The sequence below is a fragment of the Bos taurus genome, chromosome 25 (assembly GCF_002263795.3).
Source record: "Bos taurus isolate L1 Dominette 01449 registration number 42190680 breed Hereford chromosome 25, ARS-UCD2.0, whole genome shotgun sequence".
NCBI lineage: Eukaryota > Metazoa > Chordata > Mammalia > Artiodactyla > Bovidae > Bos > Bos taurus.
Window position 1 is genome coordinate 25,239,854 of NC_037352.1, and position 25,913 is coordinate 25,265,766.

The following is a 25,913-nucleotide window of genomic DNA, read 5'->3' on the forward strand; positions in this document are numbered from 1 at the left end:
CACGTTTCACTGGGCCTCGGACATCCCTTGCTGAATTTCACTTTGGGATGGCTCTCCCCATTTGGTAAATGGGAAAATCAAGTCTCCAGGAAGACTAGTGACTCCCCCAGGCCACACTGCTGTGGAGTGGCTGGGCTCAGCTGGAAGCTGAACAGATGGTACAGCAGAGTCTGGGTTTGAAAGAGAAGTTACTTCAGTGGATGTGATTGGGGGACACGTGGGGGGTGTGAGTGCCCCATGTTTGGTGCAAACCCTCCTCCCTGCCCTGCCTGCCCCGTCTCTCTCATCGGCCTCCCCCCAGGCTCACGGCTTCAAGATGACTCCAAATGTATACACCCAGCCCTGTCTGCTTCTCTGAGTTCCTGACTCGAATGTCAGTTTCCACTCCATGTCTCGGACCTCAGAGATCTAAAACCTAAGTTTCAATTCCCCTGCCCAAGGGCCACATCTCTTCCTTCTCCAGCAGTCTTTTGCTTAGAAAATGGCATTCTCTTCTGCTCAGCTGCCAAGCTCACCACTTCTTTGATTGCCCCACGCCCCCCTCCCCTTCAAGCACATCAACCTGTCCTATTGATTCCTCCTCCAACTCGGAGCCTGGATTTGGCCCCTTCTCTCCATTTCCATTGGTTCCTCCCAAGTCCCTCTCACAGGAACATTAAACGGCCGCCTCTCTCATTCCTTTCTTCCATTCTTGCTCCATCCACTCCACTTTCCACCCTGTACCCAAAGGGAGCTTTTACAAATGTCACCTCCCCTGATTAAACCTCTGCCGTGACTTTCTGGGAGAAATGGGATGCCTCCCTGGGATCTGGGAGGCTGTCTGTAAACACGCCTCCAGCTCCTCTCTGCCTGCTGCACCCACCAGGCTCCAGAAGCCACAGGGTTCCCTTCTGCTCCTCTGATCTGCCAAGCTCGTTCTCACCTCTGTGTTTGGCCCCTTGCTGCCTCCTCTGCCGAGAGCATGCCTCCTTCAGATGTTCACATGGCTCCTTCCTTTCTCCTTACTCAGATATCAGCCCAGCTATCACTTTCTCAGTAAGACCTTCCCTGACCCTACAAACTGGAGGAGTTCTGTTCCCTCTCCACCGCAGTCTCGATCACATCAGCCTTTCTCATTTTCTTCAGAGCAGTTCTAGCTCTAAAAAGTGATCCTGTTTGCTTGTTTCTGATCTGACTCCTCTCATCAACCTGTAAGTTCTTGTCTGTCCTATTCACACTATATTTCCAGCACATAAAGCAATACATTTTTGAAGTTTTTTGTAAAAAAATAATTATAGTCTCACAGAAAATCATAAAAAAAAAAAAGGTGCAGAAAAGAGAATGACAAAGCCAAAAGATGTTTTATTTGAAAGAATCAATAAAATGAGTAAACCTCGATTGAGTGAAGAAAGGGGGAAAATATTCAAACTACCAAAATCAGAAATGAAAAGGGGGCCGTTACTACCAAACTTACAGAAATAGAAGGGAATTTTTTATTCCCTTTTATTACGGGAGTATTATGAACAATTTTATGCCAACAAGTTAGATATCCCAGATGAAATGGACAGATTCCTAGAAAGACATGAATTACCAAAACTGACTCAAGAAGGAAGAAAAAATCTGATTAGACCTATAGCAAGAAAAGAGACTGAATTAGTAATCAATAAAAAAAGAAAGAAGAAAAGCCCAGGACCAGATGGCTTCACGGGTGAATCTTACCAAATATTTAAAGAATTAACACCAGTCCTTCAGACACTGTCCTAAAAGAGGAAAAACTCATTTTCCAAGGCTACGATTACCCTGAAGCCAGAACCAGACAAAGCCATCAGAAGAAAACTACAGACCTATCTTGGCCCTTATGAATATAGATGTAAATCCTTAATAAAACATTAGCAAATCAAATCTAGTAGTGTATAAAAAGATTTATGTATCAAGACCTAGTGGAATTCATTCCAAGAATGCAAAGCTTTCAACAAACGAAAATCAGCCGATTGAATATGACATGTTAACACAATAAAGGGGGAAATAATCACATGGCGTCTTAATAGACACAGAAGAGGCATTTGATAAAATTCAACATTCTTTAATGATAAAAAACATCAACAAACCAAGAACAGAAGGAAAGATCCTCAATCTGATAAAGGGTATCTGTGAAAATCCATGGCTAACATCATACTGAGTGGTGAAAGACTAAAAGTTTACCCCTAAGGTCAGAAATGGGTCAAGGATGCCTACTTTCACTCCTCCTATTCAACACTGTTCTGGAGATTCTACTCAAGAAAGTTAAGCTAGAAAAGGCTGGAAACAAAGAAATAAACCATATTTGCAGGTGATATGATCTTTTTTTTTTTTTCTTTTCTTACATTTTTATTTTTTTTATTTTTTTTTATTTTTTATTTTTTCCTCTAATTTTATTTTTAAACTTTACATAATTGTATTAGTTTTGCCAAATATCAAAATGAATCCGCCACAGGTATACATGTGTTCCCCATCCCAAACCCTCCTCCCTCCTCCCTCCCCATACCATCCCTCTGGGCCGTCCCAGTGCACCAGCCCCAAGCATCCAGCATCATGCATCGAACCTGGACTGGCAACTCGTTTCCTACATGATATTTTACATGTTTCAATGCCATTCTCCCAAATCTTCCCACCCTCTCCCTCTCCCACAGAGTCCATAAGACTGTTCTATACATCAGTGTCTCTTTTGCTGTCTCGTACACCAGGTTATTGTTACCATCTTTCTAAATTCCATATATATGCGTTAGTATACTGTATTTATGTTTTTCCTTCTGGCTTACTTCACTCTGTATAATAGGCTCCAGTTTCATCCACCTCATTAGAACTGATTCAAATGTATTCTTTTTAATGGCTGAGTAATACTCCATTGTGTATATGTACCATAGCTTTCTTATCCATTCATCTGCTGATGGACATCTAGGTTGCTTCCATGTCTTGGCTATTATAAACAGTGCTGCGATGAACATTGGGGTACACGTGTCTCTTTCCCTTCTGGTTTCCTCGGTGTGTATGCCCAGCAGTGGGATTGCTGGATCATAAGGCAGTTCTATTTCCAGTTTTTTAAGGAATCTCCACACTGTTCTCCATAGTGGCTGTACTAGTTTGCATTCCCACCAACAGTGTAAGAGGGTTCCCTTTTCTCCACACCCTCTCCAGCATTTATTATTTGTAGACTTTTGGATCGCAGCCATTCTGACTGGTGTGAAATGGTACCTCATAGTGGTTTTGATTTGCATTTCTCTGATAATGAGTGATGTTGAGCATCTTTTCATGTGCTTGTTAGCCATCTGTATGTCTTTTTTGGAGAAATGTCTATTTAGTTCTTTGGCCCATTTTTTGATTGGGTCGTTTATTTTTCTGGAGTTGAGCTGTAGGAGTTGCTTGTATATTTTTGAGATTAGTTGTTTGTCGGTTGCTTCATTTGCTATTATTTTCTCCCATTCTGAAGGCTGTCTTTTCACCTTGCTAATAGTTTCCTTTGATGTGCAGAAGCTTTTAAGGTTAATTAGGTCCCATTTGTTTATTTTTGCTTTTATTTCCAATATTCTGGGAGGTGGGTCATAGAGGATCCTGCTGTGATGTATGTCGGAGAGTGTTTTGCCTATGTTCTCCTCTAGGAGTTTTATAGTTTCTGGTCTTACGTTTAGATCTTTAATCCATTTTGAGTTTATTTTTGTGTATGGTGTTAGAAAGTGGTCCAGTTTCATTCTTTTACAAGTGGTTGACCAGATTTCCCAGCACCACTTGTTAAAGAGATTGTCTTTAATCCATTGTATATTCTTGCCTCCTTTGTCGAAGATAAGGTGTCCATATGTGCGTGGATTTATCTCTGGGCTTTCTATTTTATTCCATTGATCAATATTTCTGTCTTTGTGCCAGTACCATACTGTCTTGATGACTGTGGCTTTGTAGTAGAGCCTGAAGTCAGGTAGGTTGATTCCTCCAGTTCCATTCTTCTTTCTCAAGATCGCTTTGGCTATTCGAGGTTTTTTGTATGTCCATACAAATTGTGAAATTATTTGTTCTAGCTCTGTGAAGAATACTGTTGGTAGCTTGATAGGGATTGCGTTGAATCTATAAATTGCTTTGGGTAGTATACTCATTTTCACTATATTGATTCTTCCAATCCATGAACATGGTATATTTCTCCATCTATTAGTGTCCTCTTTGATTTCTTTCACCAGTGTTTTATAGTTTTCTATATATAGGTCTTTAGTTTCTTTAGGTAGATATATTCCTAAGTATTTTATTCTTTCCGTTGCAATGGTGAATGGAATTGTTTCCTTAATTTCTCTTTCTGTTTTCTCATTATTAGTGTATAGGAATGCAAGGGATTTCTGTGTGTTGATTTTATATCCTGCAACTTTACTGTAGTCATTGATTATTTCTAGTAATTTTCTGGTGGACTCTTTAGGGTTTTCTATGTAGAGGATCATGTCATCTGCAAATAGTGAGAGTTTTACTTCTTCTTTTCCAATTTGGATTCCTTTTATTTCTTTTTCTGCTCTGATTGCTGTGGCCAAAACTTCCAAAACTATGTTGAATAGTAATGGTGAAAGTGGGCACCCTTGTCTTGTTCCTGACTTTAGAGGAAATGCTTTCAATTTTTCACCATTGAGGATAATGTTTGCTGTGGGTTTGTCATATATAGCTTTTATTATGTTGAGGTATGTTCCTTCTATTCCTGCTTTCTGGAGAGTTTTTATCATAAATGGATGTTGAATTTTGTCAAAGGCTTTCTCTGCATCTATTGAGATAATCATATGGTTTTTATTTTTCAATTTGTTAATGTGGTGTATTACATTGATTGATTTGTGGATATTGAAGAATCCTTGCATCCCTGGGATAAAGCCCACTTGATCATGGTGTATGATCTTTTTAATGTGTTGTTGGATTCTGATTGCTAGAATTTTGTTAAGGATTTTTGCATCTATGTTCATCAGTGATATTGGCCTGTAGTTTTCTTTTTTTGTGGGATCTTTGTCAGGTTTTGGTATTAGGGTGATGGTGGCCTCATAGAATGAGTTTGGAAGTTTACCTTCCTCTGCAATTTTCTGGAAGAGTTTGAGCAGGATAGGTGTTAGCTCTTCTCTAAATTTTTGGTAGAATTCAGCTGTGAAGCCGTCTGGGCCGGGGCTTTTGTTTGCTGGAAGATTTTTGATTACAGTTTCAATTTCCATGCTTGTGATGGGTCTGTTAAGATTTTCTATTTCTTCCTGGTCCAGTTTTGGAAAGTTGTACTTTTCTAAGAATTTGTCCATTTCTTCCACGTTGTCCATTTTCTTGGCATATAATTGTTGATAGTAGTCTCTTATGATCCTTTGTATTTCTGTGTTGTCTGTTGTGATCTCTCCATTTTCGTTTCTAATTTTGTTGATTTGATTTTTCTCCCTTTGTTTCTTGATGAGTCTGGCTAATGGTTTGTCAATTTTATTTATCCTTTCAAAGAACCAGCTTTTGGTTTTGTTGATTTTTGCTATGGTCTCTTTTGTTTCTTTTGCATTTATTTCTGCTCTAATTTTTAAGATTTCTTTCCTTCTACTAACCCTGGGGTTCTTCATTTCTTCCTTTTCTAGTTGCTTTAGGTGTAGAGTTAGGTTATTTATTTGACTTTTTTCTTGTTTCTTGAGGTGTGCCTGTATTGCTATGAACTTTCCCCTTAGGACTGCTTTTACCGTGTCCCACAGGTTTTGGGTTGTTGTGTTTTCATTTTCATTCGTTTCTATGCAAATTTTGATTTCTTTTTGATTTCTTCTGTGATTTGTTGGTTATTCAGCAGCGTGTTGTTCAGCCTCCACATGTTGGAATTTTTAATAGTTTTTCTCCTGTAATTGAGATCTAATCTTACTGCATTGTGGTCAGAAAAGATGCTTGGAATGATTTCTATTTTTTTGAATTTACCAAGGCTAGCTTTATGGCCCAGGATGTGATCTATCCTGGAGAAGGTTCCATGTGCGCTTGAGAAAAAGGTGAAATTCATTGTTTTGGGATGAAATGACCTATAGATATCAATTAGGTCTAACTGGTCTATTGTATCGTTTAAAGTTTGTGTTTCCTTGTTAATTTTCTGTTTAGTTGATCTATCCATAGGTGTAAGTGGGGTATTAAAGTCTCCCACTATTATTGTGTTATTGTTAATTTCTCCTTTCATACTTGTTAGCATTTGTCTTACGTACTGTGGTGCTCCCGTGTTGGGTGCATATATATTTATAATTGTTATATCTTCTTCTTGGATTGATCCTTTGATCATTATGTAGTGACCTTCTTTGTCTCTTTTCACAGCCTTTGTTTTAAAGTCTATTTTATCTGATATGAGTATTGCTACTCCTGCTTTCTTTTGGTCCCTATTTGCATGGAAAATCTTTTTCCAGCCCTTCACTTTCAGTCTGTATGTGTCCCCTGTTTTGAGGTGGGTCTCTTGTAGACAACATATGTAGGGGTCTTGTTTTTGTATCCATTCAGCCAGTCTTTGTCTTTTGGTTGGGGCATTCAACCCATTTACATTTAAGGTAATTACTGATAAGTATGTTCCCGTTGCCATTTACTTTATTGTTTTGGGTTCGAGTTTATACACTGTTTTTGTGTTTCCTGTCTAGAGAATATCCTTTAGTATTTGTTGGAGAGCTGGTTTGGTGGTGCAGAATTCTCTCAGCTTTTGCTTGTCTGAAAAGCTTTTGATTTCTCCTTCATACTTGAATGAGATCCTTGCTGGGTACAATAATCTGGGCTGTAGGTTATTTTCTTTCATCATTTTAAGTATGTCTTGCCATTCCCTCCTGGCTTGAAGAGTTTCTATTGAAAGATCAGCTGTTATCCTTATGGGAATTCCCTTGTGTGTTATTTGTTGTTTTTCCCTTGCTGCTTTTAATATTTGTTCTTTGTGTTTGATCTTTGTTAATTTGATTAATATGTGTCTTGGTGTGTTTCGCCTTGGGTTTATCCTGTTTGGTACTCTCTGGGTTTCTTGGACTTGGGTGATTATTTCCTTCCCCATTTTAGGGAAGTTTTCCACTATTATCTCCTCAAGTATTTTCTCATGGTCTTTCTTTTTGTCTTCTTCTTCTGGAACCCCTATGATTTGAATGTTGTAGCGTTTAATATTGTCCTGGAGGTCTCTGAGATTGTCCTCATTTCTTTTAATTTGTTTTTCTTTTATCCTCTCTGATTCATTTATTTCTACCATTCTATCTTCTAATTCACTAATCCTGTCTTCTGCCTCTGTTATTCTACTATTTGTTGCCTCCAGAGTGTTTTTAATTTCACTTATTGCATTATTCATTATATATTGACTCTTTTTATTTCTTCTAGGTCCTTGTTAAACCTTTCTTGCATCTTCTCAATCCTTGTCTCCAGGCTATTTATCTGTGATTCCATTTTAGTTTCAAGATTTTGGATCAATTTCACTATCATTATTCGGAATTCTTTATCAGGTAGATTCCCTATCTCTTCCTCTTTTGTTTGGTTTGGTGGGCATTTATCCTGTTCCTTTATCTGCTGAGTATTCCTCTGTCTCTTCATCTTGTTTAAATTGCTGAGTTTGGGGTGTCCTTTCTGTATTCTGGCAGTTTGTGGAGTTCTCTTTATTGTGGCGTTTCCTCACTGTGTGTGGGTTTGTACAGGTGGCTTGTCAAGGTTTCCTGGTTAGGGAAGCTTGTGTCGGTGTTCTGGTGGGTGGAGCTGTATTTCTTCTCTCTGGAGTGCAATGAAATGTCCAGTAATGAGTTATGAGATGTCTATAGTTTTGGGGTGACTTTGGGCAGCCTGTATCTTGAAGCTCAGGGCTGTGTTCCTTTGTTGCTGGAGAATTTGCTTGGTATGTCTTGCCCTGGAACTTATTGGCCCTTGTGTGGTGCTTGGTTTCAGTGTCGGTATGGAGGCATTTGATGAGCTCCTGTCAATGAATGTTCCTTGGAGTCAGGAGTTCCCTGGAGTCAGGGTTTGGACTTAAGTCTCCTGCTTCCGATTATCGGTCTTATTTTTACAGTAGTTTCAAAACTTCTCCTTCTATACAGCACCATTGATAAAACATCTACATTAAAGATGATAAGTTTCTCTACAGTGAGGGTCACTCAGAGAGGTTCACAGGGTTACATGGAGAAGAGAAGAGGGAGGAGGGAGTTAGAGGTGACCCAAATGAGATGAGGTGAATCAATAGTGGAGAGAGTGGGCTAGCCAGTAGTCACTTCCTTATGTGCACTCCACAACTGGACCACTCAGAGATGTTCACGGGGTTATACAGAGAAGAGAAGAAGGAGGAAGGTAACAGAGGTGGCCAGAAGGATAAAAGGAGGGAATGAAAAGGAGGGAGACAGATCCAGCCAGTAATCAGTTCCCTAAGTGTTCTCCACCGTCTGGAACACACAGAAATTCACAGAGTTGGGTAGAGTAGAGAGGGGTTAGGGAGGAGACACAGGCGACCTGGTGGAGAAAAAGGAGGGTCCAAAGGGAGAGAGAGCAGTCAAGCCAGTAATCTCACTCCCTAGTGAAAAATGGGTCCTGAAGATTGGGTCCTTAAAGGTACAAAATTGGTAACAAATACATAAAAGCAAAAATTAAAAATCTAGAGTAGAGTTTGGAATTTCAAAAATATGATGTTAAAGAAAAGAAGAAGGAAAAGAAAGAAAGAACGAACAAACAAAAACAAACAAGGTCGCGAAAATTATAAAGAAAGTACAGGTACAAAATTGATAACTAATACCAGAAAGCAAAAATTAAAAATCTAGAGTAGAGTTTGGAATTTCAAAAATACGATGTTAAAGAAAAGAAGAAGGAAAAGAAAGAGAGAAAAAATGAACAAACAAAAACAAACAAGGTCGTGAAAATTATAAAGAAAGTACAGGTACAAAATTGATAACTAATACCAGAAAGCAAAAATTAAAAATCTAGAGTAGAGTTTGGAATTTCAAAAATACAATGTTAAAAAAAAAAAGAAGAAGAAAAATAAAGAGAGAAAACAAACAAACAAATACGAACAATGTCACAAAAATTATAAAGAAAATACAGGTACAAAATTGATATCAAATACCAAAAAGCATAAATTAAAAATCTAGAGTAAAGTTTGGAATTTCAGATATACAATGTTATATAAAAGAAGAAGAGAAAGAAACAGAGAAGAAGAAAAAAAAAAAAGTCACAGAAATTATATAAAAAAAAACTATAGGTACAAAATTGATAACATATACCAAAAAGCGAAAATTAAAAATCTAGAGTAGAGTTTGGAATTTCAAAAATACAATGTTAAAGAAAAGAAGAAAAAAACAAAAAAAAAAACAAGGTCAAAAAATTATAAAATATATATATATGAAGTTTGCTGAAGAAGAAAAAAATAGGGTCTTTTTTTTTTTTTTGCAAAGTAATAGGATATAAAAGTGAAAATTAAAGGAACAATAGAGGACTTAAAATTTTTTTTTTTTAATTAAAAAAAAGAAAGAATGATCGTAAAAATAATAAAAATATATCTAGGACTTTTTTTTTTTTTTTTTTTGTGGGTGTTGTGGGTTCAGTTCATTTTTGGCTAGTTCCTTGGTCAGATTTATATTTCTCAAGATCTATAGGCCCCTTCCTATGTAGTCCGTAGTAACCACAGGGTTTTGATCTATTGCCTGTAGCTTCCAAGGCGTTTCCCTCTGTTATAACTTCTTCTGTTTGCTAGTCTCTTCAGTATCTGGTTTCCGCCCTGACTCAAAGGGCACGGTGGAGGACACTTTTTTTTTTTTTTTTTTTTAGTCTTACTTGTTCAGTCGCGCTGTGGGGAGGGAGGGAGGGATGCTGCAAACAAATAACACTGGCGTGGGCTCGCAGTGCCTCAGCCACCCTGGGTCTGCCCCCGTTCACGGCGCGTGTAGCCTCCCTGTCCACACTGCTTGGACTCTAGGTTGTTCCGCCGGAACAATCCGAGGCTGGCCCTGGGCTGCATGCACCTTCCAGGTCCAAGCCGCTCAGGTTCAGGCACTCGGGTAGTCCTCAGAGGCGCAGACTCAGTTGGGCCTGCGTTTTGTGCTCTTCCCAGATCCGAGCGCCAATTTGCTCTTCCCAGGCGAGCGCCAATGCTGCGACTTATCGCCTCCCCGCCACTCGGTTATCTGGATGTAAAACCGGCGCACCTTCTCAGGCAGATGTTGACCGTCCAGACCCCCAAGAAGTTTTAGTTAGCAAAGAAGCCTGCTTACAGTTTTATAGATAATGTCTCTCTGGGGCTGCGATTGCCCCCTTCCGGCTCTGGCTGCCTGTCACCGGAGGGGGAAGGTCTGCAGCCGGTTATCTCTGTTCAGTCCTTTGTTCCGTGCGCGGGCCTGGCGGTCTTAGGTTAGGGCTGGCTTTTCGCGTGGTAGGTATCCCACAGTCTGGTTTGCTAGCCCAAATTATTTCGCTCAGATAGCGCTCAGGGTATTCAGGCCAGATTCTTACTCTCAGCGATGCAGCCCACGCCGCGCCTCCCTGCCCAGCCCTGGTTTGCTAATGGCGGATGCAGGCGTCTGCGCTGCTTCTCTGCTGGGGGAGTTACCGTAGGGCTCGCAATCTGCGAGTTTTAAATTGTTTATTTATTTTTTCTCCCTGTTATGTTGCCCTCTGTGCTTCCAAAGCTCGGCACAGATTCGGCAGTGAGAAGGTTTCCTGATGTTTGGAAACTTCTCTCTTTTTAAGATTCCCTTCCCGGGACGGAACTCCGTCCCTCCCTCTTTTGTCTCTTTTTTTTTTGTTTTTAATATTTTTTCCTACCTCCTTTCGAAGAGTTGGGTTGCTTTTCTGGGTGCCTGATGTCCTCTGCCGGCATTCAGAAGTTGTTTTGTGGAATTTACTCGACGTTTAAATGCTCTTTTGATGAATTTGTGGGGGAGAAAGTGTTCTCCCCGTCCTACTCCTCCGCCATCTTGGCTCCTCCTCCTGATATGATCTTATTAAAAATCGTGAAGGATCAAGAAAATCTGAGAGTCTGCAGAAATTACTGATAAAGCTAAAAGCAAGTTCAGCAAGTTTAAAGGATAAAAGGTCAATATACAAAAATCAATTGTATTTCTCTACACTAGCAATGAGCTATCCAAAAAGGGAATTAAGAAAATTCTTAAAATTCTTATTATGTAAAATAGCATCAAAAAGAATAAAATACTTAAGGATAAACTTCATCTAAGAAATGAAAGACTTGTACATTGAAAAGTATCAAATATTGTTGACAGAATTTAAAGACGACCCAAATAATGAAAGATGGGAATATATCTGTGTTCACGGATTGGAAGACTTAATACTATTGATATGGCAATGCTCCCAAATAATCTATAGATTCAATGTAATCCTATCAAAATTCCAACTGCTTTTTTTTTTTTGGTGGAAATTGACAAGCTCGTAAAGTGTTTATGGAAGTTCAAAGAATACAGAATAGCCCTCAAGAGTGTTGGGAAAAAACAAAGTTGGAAGACTCACACTTCCCAATTTCAAAATTTACTGCCAAGTCACAGTAATTAAGACTTTGTGGTCTGGCTTAAGTATAGACATATAGATCAATGGAATACAACTGAGACTGCAGAAATAGATGCATACATCTATCGTCAATTGTTCTTTAACAAGGATGCCAATCCCATTCGATGAGGAAAGAATAGTTTTGTCTCAACAAATGGCATCAGGACAACTGGGTTTCCACATGCAAAAGAATTAAGTTGGACTCTTCCCTCACACCATCTACAAAAGCTAACTCAATGGATCAAAGACCTTGAAACTTTTATAGTTTTAAGGCCATAAAACTCTCTGATGAAAACATAGGTACAAATCTTCGTAGCTTAGAATTTTTCAATGGAGTTTTAGGTACGACACCCAAAGCATAAACAACAAAAGAAAAAAATAGATAAGACCTCATCAAAATTTTAAAACATTTTTGCTTTGAGGAACATTATCAAGAAAGTGAAAGAACCTACAGAAAAGGGAGAAACTGTTTGCAGATCATATATCTGAGAAGAGCCTTCTATCCAGAATATATAAAGAACTCAGACTCAACAGCAAAAAGACAAGCAGCCCAATGAAAAAAGGCCAAAGTACTTTGAATAGATATTTCTCAAAAGATTTACAAATGGCCAACAAACACATGAAAAGATGCTCAACATCATTAGTCATTCAGTTCAGTTCAGTTCAGTCACTCAGTCATGTCCGACTCTTTGCAACCCCATGGACTGCTGCATGCCAGGCTTTCCTGTCCATCACCAACTCCCGGAGCTTGTTCAAACTCATGTCCATCGAGTCGGTGATGCCATCCAACCATTTCATCCTCTGCCGTCCCCTTCTCCTCCTGCCTTCAATCTTTCCCTCATTCGTTATTAGGGAAATGCAAAGCAAAACTACAAAGACATACTTCATACCCATTAGGATGCTATACTTAAAAAAAAAAAAACAGAAATAACAAGTATTGTAAACATATGGAAAAATTGGAATCATCATACCTTGCTGTTGGGAATGTAAAAGGAAATGGCACACCCATTGTGCAAAACAGTTTGGCAGTTCCTCAAAACATTAAATGTAGGGACTTCCCTGGTGGTCCAGTGGCTGAGACTCTGCACTCCCAGTGCAGGGGCTAGGGTTCCATCCCTGGTCAGGAGAACTCGACCCCACATGCTGTAACTAAGATCCAACATAGCCAAATAAATAAATAAATATATATATTTTTAAGTTAAATGAACAGTTACCATGTGACCAAGCATTTCCACTTCTAGGTATATATCGAAGAAAATTAAAAACATATATTCACACAAAAACTTGTAGACAAATGTTCATAGCAGTGTTATTCGTAATGACCAAAAGGTGGAAACAACCCTGATGGCCATCAAATGATGCACGGATTAACATCTGTGGTCTGTCCATACAATGGGATATTATTCGGTCGTAAACAGGAGCGAAGTCCTGAATAAACTTGGATAAACTAGAAAGCATCATGCTGAATCACCAGGCAGCGTCATGTGGAAAGACGCAAGTTGGACATAAAAGACCATGTATATTGTATGACAGCATTTATATGAGATGTCCAGAATAGGCAGATCTGGAGAGACAACAGGTAGTCTCGTGGGTACCAGGGACAGGGGAAATGTAGGAATGGGGAGCGACTGCTAAAGGGCACGGGGTTTCTCGGAGGGGCAATAAAAGTATGCTGGAAAAAGATAGTGGTGATGGTTGGACAACCTCATGAATACACTAGAAAACCACTGACTCGTTCACTTTAAAGTGGTGGTTTTTTATATGTGAATTTTATCCCCCTTTCTTTTGACCACACTCTGTGGCATGTGCCCCCTGCAGTGGAAGCGTGGAGTCTTAGCCACTGGGCTGCCAGAGCAATCCCTGAATTTTTAATAAAGTATAGAGAGGTTCCATGTGCCTTTGTCTTGCTTCCCCAGTGGTCACATCCCCACAGTACGTCATCAAAACTAGGACACTGACATTAGTATAACAAGCAGACCTTCGTACACCTGTTTGTGCAAGTGTGTGCGTACACGTTCTTTTCAGTTTTGTCACGTGTACATTTGTGTAACCACCACCACACAGCAAGATACAGAAGAGTTCCATCAACTCAAAGGAATTCCCTCATGGGACCCTTTCTAACCATCCCACCTGTTCCCTGTCCCTAACATGCTGCTACTGCTGCTAACTCACTTCAGTCGTGTCCAACTCTGTGTGACCCCAGAGACGGCAGCCCATCAGGCTCCCCCGTCCCTGGGATTCTCCAGGCAAGAACACTGGAGTGGGTTGCCATTTCCTTCTCCAATGCATGAAAGTGAGAAGTGAAAGTGAAGTTGCTCAGTCATGTCTGACTCTTAGCGACCCCATGGACTGCAGCCTACCAGGCTTCTCCGTCCATGGGATTTTCCAGGCAAGAATACTGGAGTGGGGTGCCATTGGGCAGCCATCAATCTGTTCTCTATAATTTTTGTCATCTCAAGAATGTCATAGGGACCTCCCTGGCAGTCCCATGGTTTAGATTCCATGCTTCCAGTGCAGGGGATGTGGGTTCAATCCCTGGTTGGGGAACTAAGATCCCTCATGCCACACTGCACAGCAACCACCCCCGCCAAATGCCATATGCATGGGATCATACTGTATGTAACCTTTCTGAGATTGACTTTTTCCCACTCAGGATAATGCCCTTGGGGCTCCCCTGGTGGCTCAGACGGTAAAGAATCTGCCTGCAATTCAGAAGACACGGGTTTGATCCCTGGGTGGGACAGATCCCTTGGAGAAGGGAATGGCTGCCCACTCCAGTATTCTTGCCTGGAGAATCCCATGGACAGAGGAGCCTGGCGGGCTGCATTCCATGGGGTCTCAAAGAGTCAGATATGACTGAGCAACTAACAACATAATGCCATTGACACCCATCCAAATTGTTGCATCAGTAGTCCATTCCCTTCTTTAAAAAATGTATTTTTTTTTTTGGCTGTGCTGGGTCTTTGCTGCTGCACAGGCTTGCTCTAGTTGTGGCAGGCGGGGGTTACTCTCTAATTGTGGCGCTCAGGCTCCTCACTATGGTGGCGTCTCTTGGGGCAGACCCTGGGCTCTCGGACACGTGGCCTTAGTTGACCCGCACATGAGGGCTCTTCCCAGACCAGGGATAGAACCTGTGGTGCCCTGCGTTGGCAGATGAATTCTTTTTTTTCTTCAAATAACCTGTTTATTTTATTTGGAGTCTTCTGGGTAGTATTTTTAAATTTTATTTTTTAATTGAAGGATAATTGCTTTACAGAATTTTGTTGTTTTCTGTCAAACCTCAACCTGAATCAGTCATGCTAAGTCGCTTCAGTCGTGTCCAGCCCTGTGTGACCCCATAGACAGCAGCCCACCAGGCTCCTCTGTCCACAGGATTCTCTAGGCAAGAATACTGGAGTGGGTTGCCATTTCCTTCTCCGAATCAGCCATAGGTATACACATATCCCCTCCCTCTTGAATGTCCCCCGCATCCTCCTTCCCACCCCTCTAGGTTGATACAGAGCCCCTGTTTGAGTTTCCTGAGACATACAGCACATTCCCGTTGGCTATCTATTTTACATATGGTAGTGTAAGTTTCCATGTTATTCTTTCCATACATCTCACCCTTGCCTCCCCTCTCGCCGTGTCCATAAGTGTTCTCTGTGTCTGTTTTTCCATTGCTACCCTGCAAATAAATTCTTTGGTACCATCTTTTTAGATTCTGTTTATGTGCGTTAGTATACAGTATTTCTCTTTCTCTTTCTGACTTACTTCACTCTGTATAATAGGCTCTAGGCTCCCCACCAGGGAAGTCCAATTTGTTTCCTTTTAAGATGCGAACTTATTAAAGTGAGGCTACTTCTGAGGGCTGTCCAGCATCACTCTGAGGGTGTGCGGATCTGTGTCAGGTTAATGTTGGAGACAGCATCACCTTCCTTAGGAGTCAGAAAGAGACCTCCTGAGAGAGGCCTTCTCTGACCATCGGAATGACCCTTGTCATTCCGGTGGCCGTTAATAATTCTCTTATGTTTGCTTCATCAAATGTATCCCCCTGCTTGATTATTTTTTCCCTTGGCAATGTGACTTGTTTGCCTCCTCTGCTCACCTGAGCCGGGACCGTCTGGGCCGGGATCCCCCGCACTCAGGATTTGTTGAGCAAGTGGGTAGCAGATGCTGCTGGTGCCTGCCCTGGTCCTTCCCTTCCCCACTGCGGTCCCTGCTGGCTGCTCTTCCGCCTGCCAGCAAACACCTCTCTCCTATGGAAGGTTTGTTTTCTGGCCTCCAAGACCCTCTTTGCTTCCCCCTGCAGCAGGTCCAAACTGGTGGGGAATGGAGCCCCCAGGAGCAGCTCTGAACCTTCACAGATGGGAATTGGAGTATGGGCACAATGATGGGAACTGGAGTATGGATACACACTGGCTCCTTTGTCCTTCCCTGTCTAAATCAACTCCTTATACTGAAATCCTTGCCTCAGGGTCTGCTCCTGGGGGAACCCAAACCAAGACAGAATGATTGAATGAGTGAATGAAAAACCTAAGTTTGAATCCTCACTCCAAGGACTTCCCTGGAGGTCCATTGGGTAAGACTCCACACTCCCAGTGCAGGGGGCCCAGGTTCGATCCCTGGTCAGAGAACTAGGTCCCACATGCCACAACTAAGATTCTGATTGCCTCAACTAAGACCTGGCACAAACAAACAAATCTATCTTTTAAAAAATTCTCACTCCACCACATGCGCAAACCACATCTTTGATGGACTCTGATCTTCCTTTAGGGACTCACCATCCATCTCCCTGCTCCCAGGGCTTGGAGGGAACCCAGTGGAATAACAGCAGCAGTGCCCAGGTGCCCTGATTCTTGTTCGACACTCTTGATTACCACCTGCGATGGGCAGGAAGCAGCCGACACCCTGCCTGCTGCGCTGGCACTTGGAGGTTTGCCCAGTGAGCCTTGGGTCAGCCTTCGGCAGCTTCCAGCAGCCTTCCTCCCAGGCACTCTGTCAGTGGAAAAGAAGAGTCAGAAGGCCCAGTGGCTAATGAGGTTCAGAGTTACCTGTAGATTAACGTTCTCTGACTCTGAACAGCACGATTCTGGCTTAGCCCTCCTGCTGACAGAAATGTGATGGGAAATCAATACAGTCCCCGCGCTGGCATCTAAGGGTCAGCCTTCAGTCTCTGCCGTTGTCAGGCAGCCTCAGCGACCCACTGTAGGCTCCAGCTCAGAGAAGGGATGAGACATTGCCCCTGGGTTTGGAGATGTGCTGTCCTGACCCCTCGCAGCTGCCCAGAGCACTAGAAGTTCCCGCAGAGCCCAAGAAACTTGCCAGGATAAGTCAGAAGCCCTTGAACTCATCTCAGCAGTGTCCCGCCTCCTGAAAGGCACCATTGTCCCTGGGACAAGCCACCTCTGTCCTCCGTGCAGCTGGAGACTGCGCCTCGTGTCTCCTGGGGGCCAGTGGACCCCCCGAGGCAGCCAGCATCCCCCCTTCTCTGCTCTGTCAAGTAGCAGGCACGGTCCTGGGGACAGGAGCCCATGGAGATGTCCTCAGATACAAGGCGATGCTCGTTCTAGATAAAAGGGGCAACTTCAGCCAGTGTCAGAGATGCACGTTGCTTATTGGGATTTGTGGTTGTCAGCCCCTAAGCAGGGACCCTAAACTTGAATGCCTGCATTTAAGGGGCTGGGCAAAAGCATAACCAGGGAGGCGAAATGAGTGTAGAACAATAGTAAGTGCTGGGGACTGGGGGCCTGGCCACCAGGGCAGTGTACTCAGCTCCAGCCGTCAGGGACCCCGTGTTGCCACTAAGTCTATAGACAAGCCAGGCATCTATCTCTGAGGGGCAGGAGATATTTTCCATCTTTAAGTTTTGGCAACAACTTGCCTTTTTCCAGAAAGCAACAATAACAGCACTTAGTGAGCTAAACAGAACAGCTCTGCCGGCCAGATCTTTTTAGTCTCTTCTTGAAAGTTTCAGTGAGGGGCTTCCCTGGTCGTCCAGTGGTTAGGACTCTGAGCTTCCAATGCAGGGGGCGTGGGTTCAATCCTTGGTTGGGGAATTAAGATCCCACAGGCCCTGCGGCACAGCCAAAGAAAGAAAAATAAAGTTTCCATGAGAGGACAGATATTAGCAGGTGAATTTCGTGTATTCAGTCATTTTTTTATTCGACTGTTGTTCCAAAAATTCGATTCAAAGGTTCTTGTTGTCGTCTCCCCAGTGCCAAGGAACTGTGCTGAATGCTAAAGGTTCTGGAACGAATGAGAAGAGCTTTGAAGCTGAGTGTGTGTGTGTGTGTTGTTGGGGGGGGGGGCTGACATAGACATGAAGACAGGGAATCCTGGGGCACTGAGTAAATGATACCTACAGGCGTATTGAGGAGCCGTGGGCACCTAGATGGGGGAGTGATTGTGTCAAAGGAAAGGGTGACCGAGAGGGTGACGATACCCTTGAGCTGCATTTCCCAGGGTGAGAAGGACAGAAGAGTGGTGTGTTTTTGGTTTTGTTTTTTGGTTTTTATCTACTTGTTTATTTTTGGCTGCCCTGAGTCTTAGTGTTGCTGTGCACGGGCTTTCTCTAGTTGCAACGAGCAGATGCAACTCTCTAGTTGTGGCACACGACCTTAGTTGCCCCACAGCACGTGGGATCTTCCCGGACCAGGGACGGAACCCGTGTCCCCTGTACTGGCAGGCAGATTCTCAACCACTGGACCACCAGGGAAGTCCCAGGCAGGAGAGTATCGCACACGGAAGCCCAGCCTGTGCAAAGGCACAGAGGCCGAGCCCGTGTGGAGATGTTGGGGAGCCGCTGTGAGTTTTGTCCAGACAGAGAGCAGAAGAGCAGGAGAGGTGCCTAAAGAGATGAAGGGAGGCAAATGGAGCTGAGAGAAGTTCCTTTCCCACCCCCGTTTCTCCTTTCCACCTCTGTCCCAAGTGCTCATGATACAAAATCTTGTTGGTGTGAATTAAAATGCCAGCAAGACTGCCCTGCTCCTCTGCCTCTTTGGCCTTGAGAGTGGCCTTGGCAGTTTCTCCAGCAGGCGGAAATTGCACACGGGGGTCCCGAGGCTTGGAAACCCTGAAGGGAACAGAATAAATCCCAAGGCTCAGTGCCATGGCCCCGTCCCAACAGACGCCTGAGCCAGATTCTTTCTTCTTTATTTTTACATTTTTAAAATTCTACAGGGTTTTACAAAAGAAAATCAAAGGCTCTGTTTGCCAGGTTAATCAAACAAGCCCAAGTCATGGCTCTTTTCCCGTCCTTCCCCCTCCGGTCTTTCTCCCCGCAAAGCCGATTAGGTTGATTAAAATAAAGCCCCCTGCAATTTAAATTCAGTCTGGTGGGAAGGGCTGAGGGGCCCCTGTGGCGGCTTTGTGCCGGGGACGGGGTCGAGGGTCAGTAGCCTGCTCCCAAGAGTGATCCAGATGGGGTGAGATCTAAGACCCCACCCGGGATGATGTACAGGAGGCGGCTGGCTTCCCACCTGATCCCTTCCCTGGTTTCCATGGTCACTGCTCATTTACTGGGTGGTGGTGGTGGTTTAGTCACTCAGTGCGTCTGGACTCTTTTGCGACCCCATGGACTATAGCCTGCCAGGCGCCTCTATTCAGGGGATTTCCCAGGCAAGAATACTGGAGTGGGTTGCCATTTCCTTCTCCAGGGGATCTCCCTGATTGAACCCACGTCTCCTGCATTGCAGGCAGATTCTTTACAGACTGAGCCCAAACTGGGAAGATTACTGTGGGGTAAGGCAGAAATGTGCTAACCATAACAACGTCCTTCTCTTGCTGGCATTTCAGGGCAAGAAAGACCCTTCCCTGTGGACGTGCCCCTTCCACCCGCCGCTCCAGCTCTTTTTTGTTATCCGCAACACGGGACAGCTGCGTGACTTTGGTCTAACCAAGATCAAGGTTTGGAATTACTGGACGGCTGATGGTGTAAGTAACAGGCTCCGGTTCCTCACTGAGCATTTGACTCATGGCAGCACGTAGCGCTTTCTGTAACCGGATTCATTCCCCAAGCTGCAACGTGAGGACCAGGTGGCCCCACTGCCCTTCCTCCTGGGTGCAGCAAGCACCTGCTGGGGAACTTTGACTTGGCATGTCAGAGCACCCCCCAGGAGCACAGCCTTTGCTGAAGGTTGGGGAAGTGGAACCAGGTCACCCCCTGGGGTAACTGGAGAATCATGAACTGAGGCTCCGTTTTAACAGATAAGGAAACAGACATATAGAGAGATTGTCACGTGACCCAAGTCACACAGCCAGTGAGTGTCACAGTGAGAATTTGAACCCCCGCAATTGGACTCCAGGCCCATTTGCTTCGCCAGCGCTTCTCAAACCATAATCTGCAATGACTCCCTTGGGATCTTGATTAAATACAGGTTCTAATGAGATGGTTGGATGGCATCACTGATTCAATGGACATGAACTTGTGTGAAGTCCGAGAGACAGTGAGGGAAAGGGAGGCCTGGCGTGCTACAGTCCATGGGGTCACAAAGAGTCGGATATGACTTGGTGACTGAAAAACAACAATCCAGCAAGTCTAAGGCGGGCCCAAGATTCTGTGTGTGCGGCCGGGTTCCGAGGTGTGCCAGTGCTCCTGCTGTGTGCGCCCCACTCCAAACAGCCAGCTCTTCATGTCTGTGCTCTTGGGCCTCTCTGATTTCAAAGCCCCTCCCCTTCTTCCTACCCTCACACCACTACCCGCACCCAGGTCCTCATTCTTGCTTTCTCTAAGCTATTTCCCACGTATTCATTTGCATTTATTCCTTCACTGAATACTGGTTCTTGAGCACATCCTAGGTACCATCAGGTTTCATGATCGGTTCTGAAGACACTGATATAAAGACACGGCCTATGCCTTAGACAAGGGATATCCCCTGTCTAAGAGCCGGCAGACAAGTGATGTAGATGAATGAGACAGTGTGATGAAGACCTTGATCAAGCTGAACCCAGAGTGCCATGGGTTTCAAATAGAAACCTCAGGGACTCTGCAGGGAACTCAGTTGGTGAGGAGGGACAGGACATGGTTTCCCTTCTTTTGATAGAAAAGGGGGCATGAACTATTCTACCTTCCTTTATAAGTGGCTATAAGGGAATCAATAGTATAAGTGAGATGATAAATGGAGACCAATTCTCAGCCTCAGTCTTGTTAGGGAGACATTGGGGCCTGGTGGGGAGTGCAGCAGACTGGCCAACACATGGCCCAGTTAAACGGCAGGCCGTTTTTCAGTTTTAACTAATGTTTGCTATGGAGCAATGCCAGCCAGTGCTGCTAGATCTTCCGAACATTCCCAGGGAGCTGGAAATCTGAGTTGAGCTATTTTGTTTGCAAATGTCAGTAGCTAACTTAAATTCTTCTGAAACCACCATATCCATGCGTGCTCAGTCGTGTCCCACTCTTTGCGACCACCAGACTCCTCTGTCCATTTTCCAGGCAAGAATACTGGAGCGGATTGCATTTCCTTCTCCAAGGGATCTTCCCAGCCCAGGGATCAAATCTGAGTCTCCTGCATTGGCAGGCAGATTCTTTACCACTGTGCTACCTGGGAAGACAAACCACCATATAGTGCAAACCAGATTCATCTTTGAGCCAGAGCTGGCTGTTCCCAGCTTGCACCCTCGAGGAGGAGGGTGTCCACCTCGAGCTGGAAGAGGTCAGGGAAGGTATGAAGGGAGAGCACACCTGAGCTCTAGTGGGAAGAGAAGCCCTGAGCTAGGCAGACAAGAGAAAGCATCTCCAGGTGGAGGCAGATGCTTGGCAAAAAGAGGTGTGGAAAAGTATAGCCTCCTAACCGCTCTCCCTGATCCCAGGCCCAGGCCTCTGGTTTGTCTCCAGTAGCCCCTGGGAGGTCTGATCATGACTGTGGTTTCAAGCCCTCAACTTCAGTCAGTTCAGTCACTCAGTAGTGTCTGACTCTTTGCGACCCCATGGACTGCAGTACACCAGCCTTCCCTGTCCATCACCAATTCCTGGAGCTTCCTCAAACTCACGTCCATCGAGTCAGTGATGACATCCAGCCATCTCATCCTCTGTCGTCCCCTTCTCCTCCTCGCTTCAATCTTTCCCAGCATCAGGGTCTTTTCAAATGAGTCAGCTCTTCACATCAGGTGGCCAAAGTATTGGAGCTTCAGCTTCAGCATCAGTCCTTCCAATGCTCAAACTTCAAAGGCTTCCCTTGATCCAGAGAATCCAGGTCAGACCTCTGAGTGTGACATCAGGGCCCCCTAATCCCCGTGTGTCAGGCCTGCCTCTCTCTCAGCACCTGCCCCTTGTTCACGCCCCGCTCCAGAGTGCCAGCTGCTCTTGGGGCTCTCCACCAGCCTTCCTTGTAGGCACAACTTTAGTCCCCAGCCCCTCCCGTCTCACTCAACTCCAGGTGCTTGTCTATGCCTCATATCCCTGGAAGACCCAGGCCTCACTTTCTCCAGGGCGCTCACCTGACCCAACCCTTGTGCACTTCTGTACCACGTGAACTAGTTCCATCACCCTAGACCAGGATGCGCACCGGCCTCCCCATCACCCAGGGCATCTTCCGAGCAGGGCCTGAGACTTCACCACTGTTCTACTCCAAGTAGAAGAACATGGCTAGCTAATGAATGAATGAGTTCATTTCCCTAAGAGCCCGTAAGCAGTTGTCTCATCCTCCTTGAGATCCAGACGAGTGACCTAGAGCAGAAGAGGTTAGGATGCCTTCCCCAGGTCACACTGCAGGTTAGAGGCCAAGCAGGAGACCCCGAGCCTCGTGCCTCCTTCCCGCCCTCCCCACCCCTCCTGCACCTCTCCCTGCTGGTTCTCTACCCACCCACTCACCCAGCCGTCCCTCTACATGTGTTCAGTTGCTTCAGTTGTGCCTGACTCTTTGTGACCCCGGGGACTAGCCCCTCCAGGCTCCTCTGTCTACGGGATTTTCCAGGCAAGAATACTGGAGTGGGTTGCCATCTCATCCTACAGGGGATCTTCTCCCTCCAGGGATGGAATCCACATCTCCAGGTGGATTCTTTACCACTGAGCCATCCCTCCAGCTCCCAGATAAACATCTGCTAGGCTCTGGGGATCTAGGTGCTAATGTGGCAGACACAGTCCCAGCCAGCTCTTGTTGACACACGACACTCCTCAGTGAAGTAACAAAAAGCTTTCTCTGATTTATGGTTTTTTAAAAAAACAAATGCCTTAAGTTTAAATTTGAGAAACAGTCCAAACCACTGGATAAGTGAGGAGGTTGCTGTGGGCCTACCAGGCTCCTCTCCCCACCCCCATGGCCAGCTTTGACCCAGGGTGTGTAGGGGGCTGTCCTCCAGGCCGGGAAGGGAGCCCCAGCCCCGAGTAGTGGGCTCCCAGCATCTCAGGCCGGGTCCTCCCGGCCACCCAACACTTCCTGGCAGGCGGTCATCAGCATCTTCTGGAATGAGTAATGAAACAGCACTGACTGCTCAAGCCTGTGCCCTGTAGCCCGGCCCTGTCATTGACTATACAGCTCAGGCCAAGAAAAGCGGATTTTGATGTGCTGGATTACAAAGGAGATAAGCTTCATCTCTTTTGGCTGCAGCCTGCCTTTCTTCCTTAACCTGCACTCGGCCTTCCCTGTGTGCCAAGAATAGAAAAGAGGGCCAGGACGTCGGGCGTCGTGGCGGGCGCTCTGGGGGGCGGCCGGCTGCGGGGATCAGAGACTCCAGGTGTTCCGACACAGAGCAGCGCGTGCGGGACCACAGGCCCCGGCAGGGCCACCACTTACGTAACGCACACCCATCTGTTGCCAGCATTTTCCGGGGGCAGAAAGCACAAACAAATGCAGCTGCAGGTTGGTTTGATTTAATATTCTCCAGAGAATGCTATTACTGTGTGTTTTAGAGGAGATAAAATGAGAGTTTATAGGAAATATAGCTCAGCCCGGTAGACATGGCTTGTTAAGACGGGTGTTTTGTGTCTGGGAATCTGAGGAAGCAAAGTTCAACGCGAGGCACTAATCCAACCAAGGCTTATTTAGAGCATAAGAAAAGAAGGTGCTGGAAGAATAGGAGTCTCTTATTGGAAGATCTGCTGCCTGTTTAAATCCTTGGGCTAACTTGGATGGGCTCCTTCACTCTCGTTAGGTAATGCGGGGATTCGGAGCCGGCCGGGAGTAGAGGACTTCCGGGCAGGGTAAGGACTCGGAAGCCAGCATCGGTTCACGCAGCCGCACAGGGCAGCCCGCAGATGTGGGTACTCATCACGGCTGCTGTTTTACCCAGCACAGCGTACATCGGGCAGGCGTGAGGCCCCGAGTAGGGGCTCCATAAACATTTTTTTCTTAAATAATTTTATTTACTTATTTATTTATTTTTGACTGCTGGGTCGTCGTTGCTGCACAGGTTTTCTCTAGTTGCGGCGAGTGGGGTCTACTCTCTAGCTGGGGTGCACTGGCTTCTCATTGCAGTGGCTTCTCTTGATGCAGAGCACGGACTCTGGGGCTCATGGGTTTCGGTAGTTGCGGCTCCCGGGCTCCTAGAGCACAGGCTCAGTAATTGTGGTGCTCGGGATTTAGTTGCTCCACAGCATGTGGGATCTTCCCGGATCAGGGATCGAACCCGTGTCTCCTGTATTGACATGCGGATTCTTTACCAACTGAGCCACCAGGGAAGCCTACTCGGTAAACATTTGATGCCTGATGATGAAATGCATCATCTCAATTAACCTATCCAACCCATCCTACACGTGGACGTTGTCAGGCCCCACCTTGTAGATGAAGCTGGGACTTAGAATAAAGAGATCCCAGGGAGCAAATAGACTGGCGTTTCTTTTGTTGGCTCTGCTTGGGAATGCCTGCCTGGAGTGCTGTTGAGAAGGATCTGGAACTTTCCTCCTGGTGCATCCAGGATTGATTAGTGCACGTGATTGATCATCGAGGTTTGTCTTGGGCTCAGGAAGAGGACGTGATAATAGGTTTTCACATTTTGTGATGCTTCCCCAGATTAAATGACTGGCCCCGCTAGTGAGGAGTAAGGGGCCGAGGTGGGATGGGAAGATGGGGTCTGTGGGTTTCCCTGCGGTTTTTCTCTGCACGGCTTCCCCTGCAGAGCAGCATCTGCTAGTAGAAAAGAATCAATAGTCTCTCCTAGGATGTTATAACTCATCCAAAAAGTGGACTTTCAGCCGTTCCCCACCGTCCATCTGTTTTCCTATATATTAATAACAAGCATATTAATCTGCTACGTGGTACCACCCTTGAGTGAAAACAGGCAAGTCATCACCATTTTTGCCAACAGCATCACCACACAGGTTCTGCCTCCAGCCTGGTCACACCAGCAAGAGAAGCAGGACCCAGTGATATATGTTACACATGGAAATGGTGCTAATTAAATAGCTTTTGAATGAATGAATGAGTGAGTGACAGTGGTATGTTTCTGTGACTTGTCGTGGTCAACCAGGCCAGTACTGCCCAATAGAACTTTCTGCAGTGATCTTAACATGTTCTCTCTGCCCTGTCCAGTGAGAACAATTCAAGTTCTCAGCCCCAGGTGGCCACTGAGACCTTGAATTGTGGCTCCTGTAACTTACAGACCACCATTTTACAATATATTTCATTTTAATACTACTGTAAGTGCCACATGTGGCTGGTGACCATGTATTGGACCACACAAGTCTTGGTGCTCAGGGAGCCGTGTTGAACAAACAGACAAGACCCTGTTCATACAGTCCTCTCCCTTCTCATGAGGAAGGGAACAAGAAACGAGGGCACAAATGACTAGTGTCATCTCCAGTAATGCTAAGTGTTCTGAAGATGATGACATCTGGCAACCAGAGAGGGACAAGGGGAGAATGAAGCAGAGCCGCGCTGGACAGGTGATCAAAGGCATCCCTGACCTGAATGTTGAGAAGGAGTAGCCGTGGGGACGTAAGTGGGAAGGGAATTCTTGGCAGGGGGCATAGCAAGAATAAAGGCTCTGAGGCAGGAACAGCCAGTTTAGGCAGAGGCTGAGCTGGTGAACAAAGGAGAGTGTAAGGGGAGGCCCCAGAGGTGGGTGGGAACCAGGTCATGTAGACCTCACTGGTCTGAAGGCAGAATAGGGAGAGGGTCAGAGTCAGCTTGGCTGGGGCAAACCCTGGCTCCTCCTCGTCCTAGCTCTGTGACCTTGGGGGTGTTGTTCTGCACCTCTCTGACTCCGTTTCCTCATCTGTAAAATGGGGGGTGATTATTGTTCAGTTAAGACATATGAAGTGCTCATGATTCCTGGCCTTCATGAACTCTATACAAAGATCAGCTCTTGGTATCATTATGGGAGGGTTTGGGGCAAAGGGTGACACAATCTGATTGAGGAATTTAAAAGATCATTCTGGATGCTTTTTGGAGAAGGGGTCAGAGAGAAGGGGGAGCCCCAAGAAGAGGCGTTTTGGGGCCTCCACAGTCTAGCTTGGTGGCTTGGATGAGGGTCTCAGTGCTTCTGGAATGCACCATACTGCTGCTGCTGCTAAGTTGCTTCAGTCGTGTCCGACTCTGTGCAACCCCATA

At 45.1% G+C, this 25,913-nt stretch overlaps 1 protein-coding gene across 5 annotated transcripts in view; it reads left to right on the plus strand.

Annotated features, from left to right (window-relative positions):
* Positions 1-25,913, plus strand: part of KATNIP (katanin interacting protein) — a 239,203-nt gene that overhangs the window by 149,808 nt on the left and 63,482 nt on the right. For all 5 annotated transcript variants that reach the window (XM_024985088.2, XM_059881579.1, XM_059881580.1 and 2 more), the window contains one exon: positions 19,225-19,362. In XM_024985088.2, the coding sequence (XP_024840856.1) occupies positions 19,225-19,362 (138 nt within the window). The remainder of the gene's footprint in view (positions 1-19,224; positions 19,363-25,913) is intronic.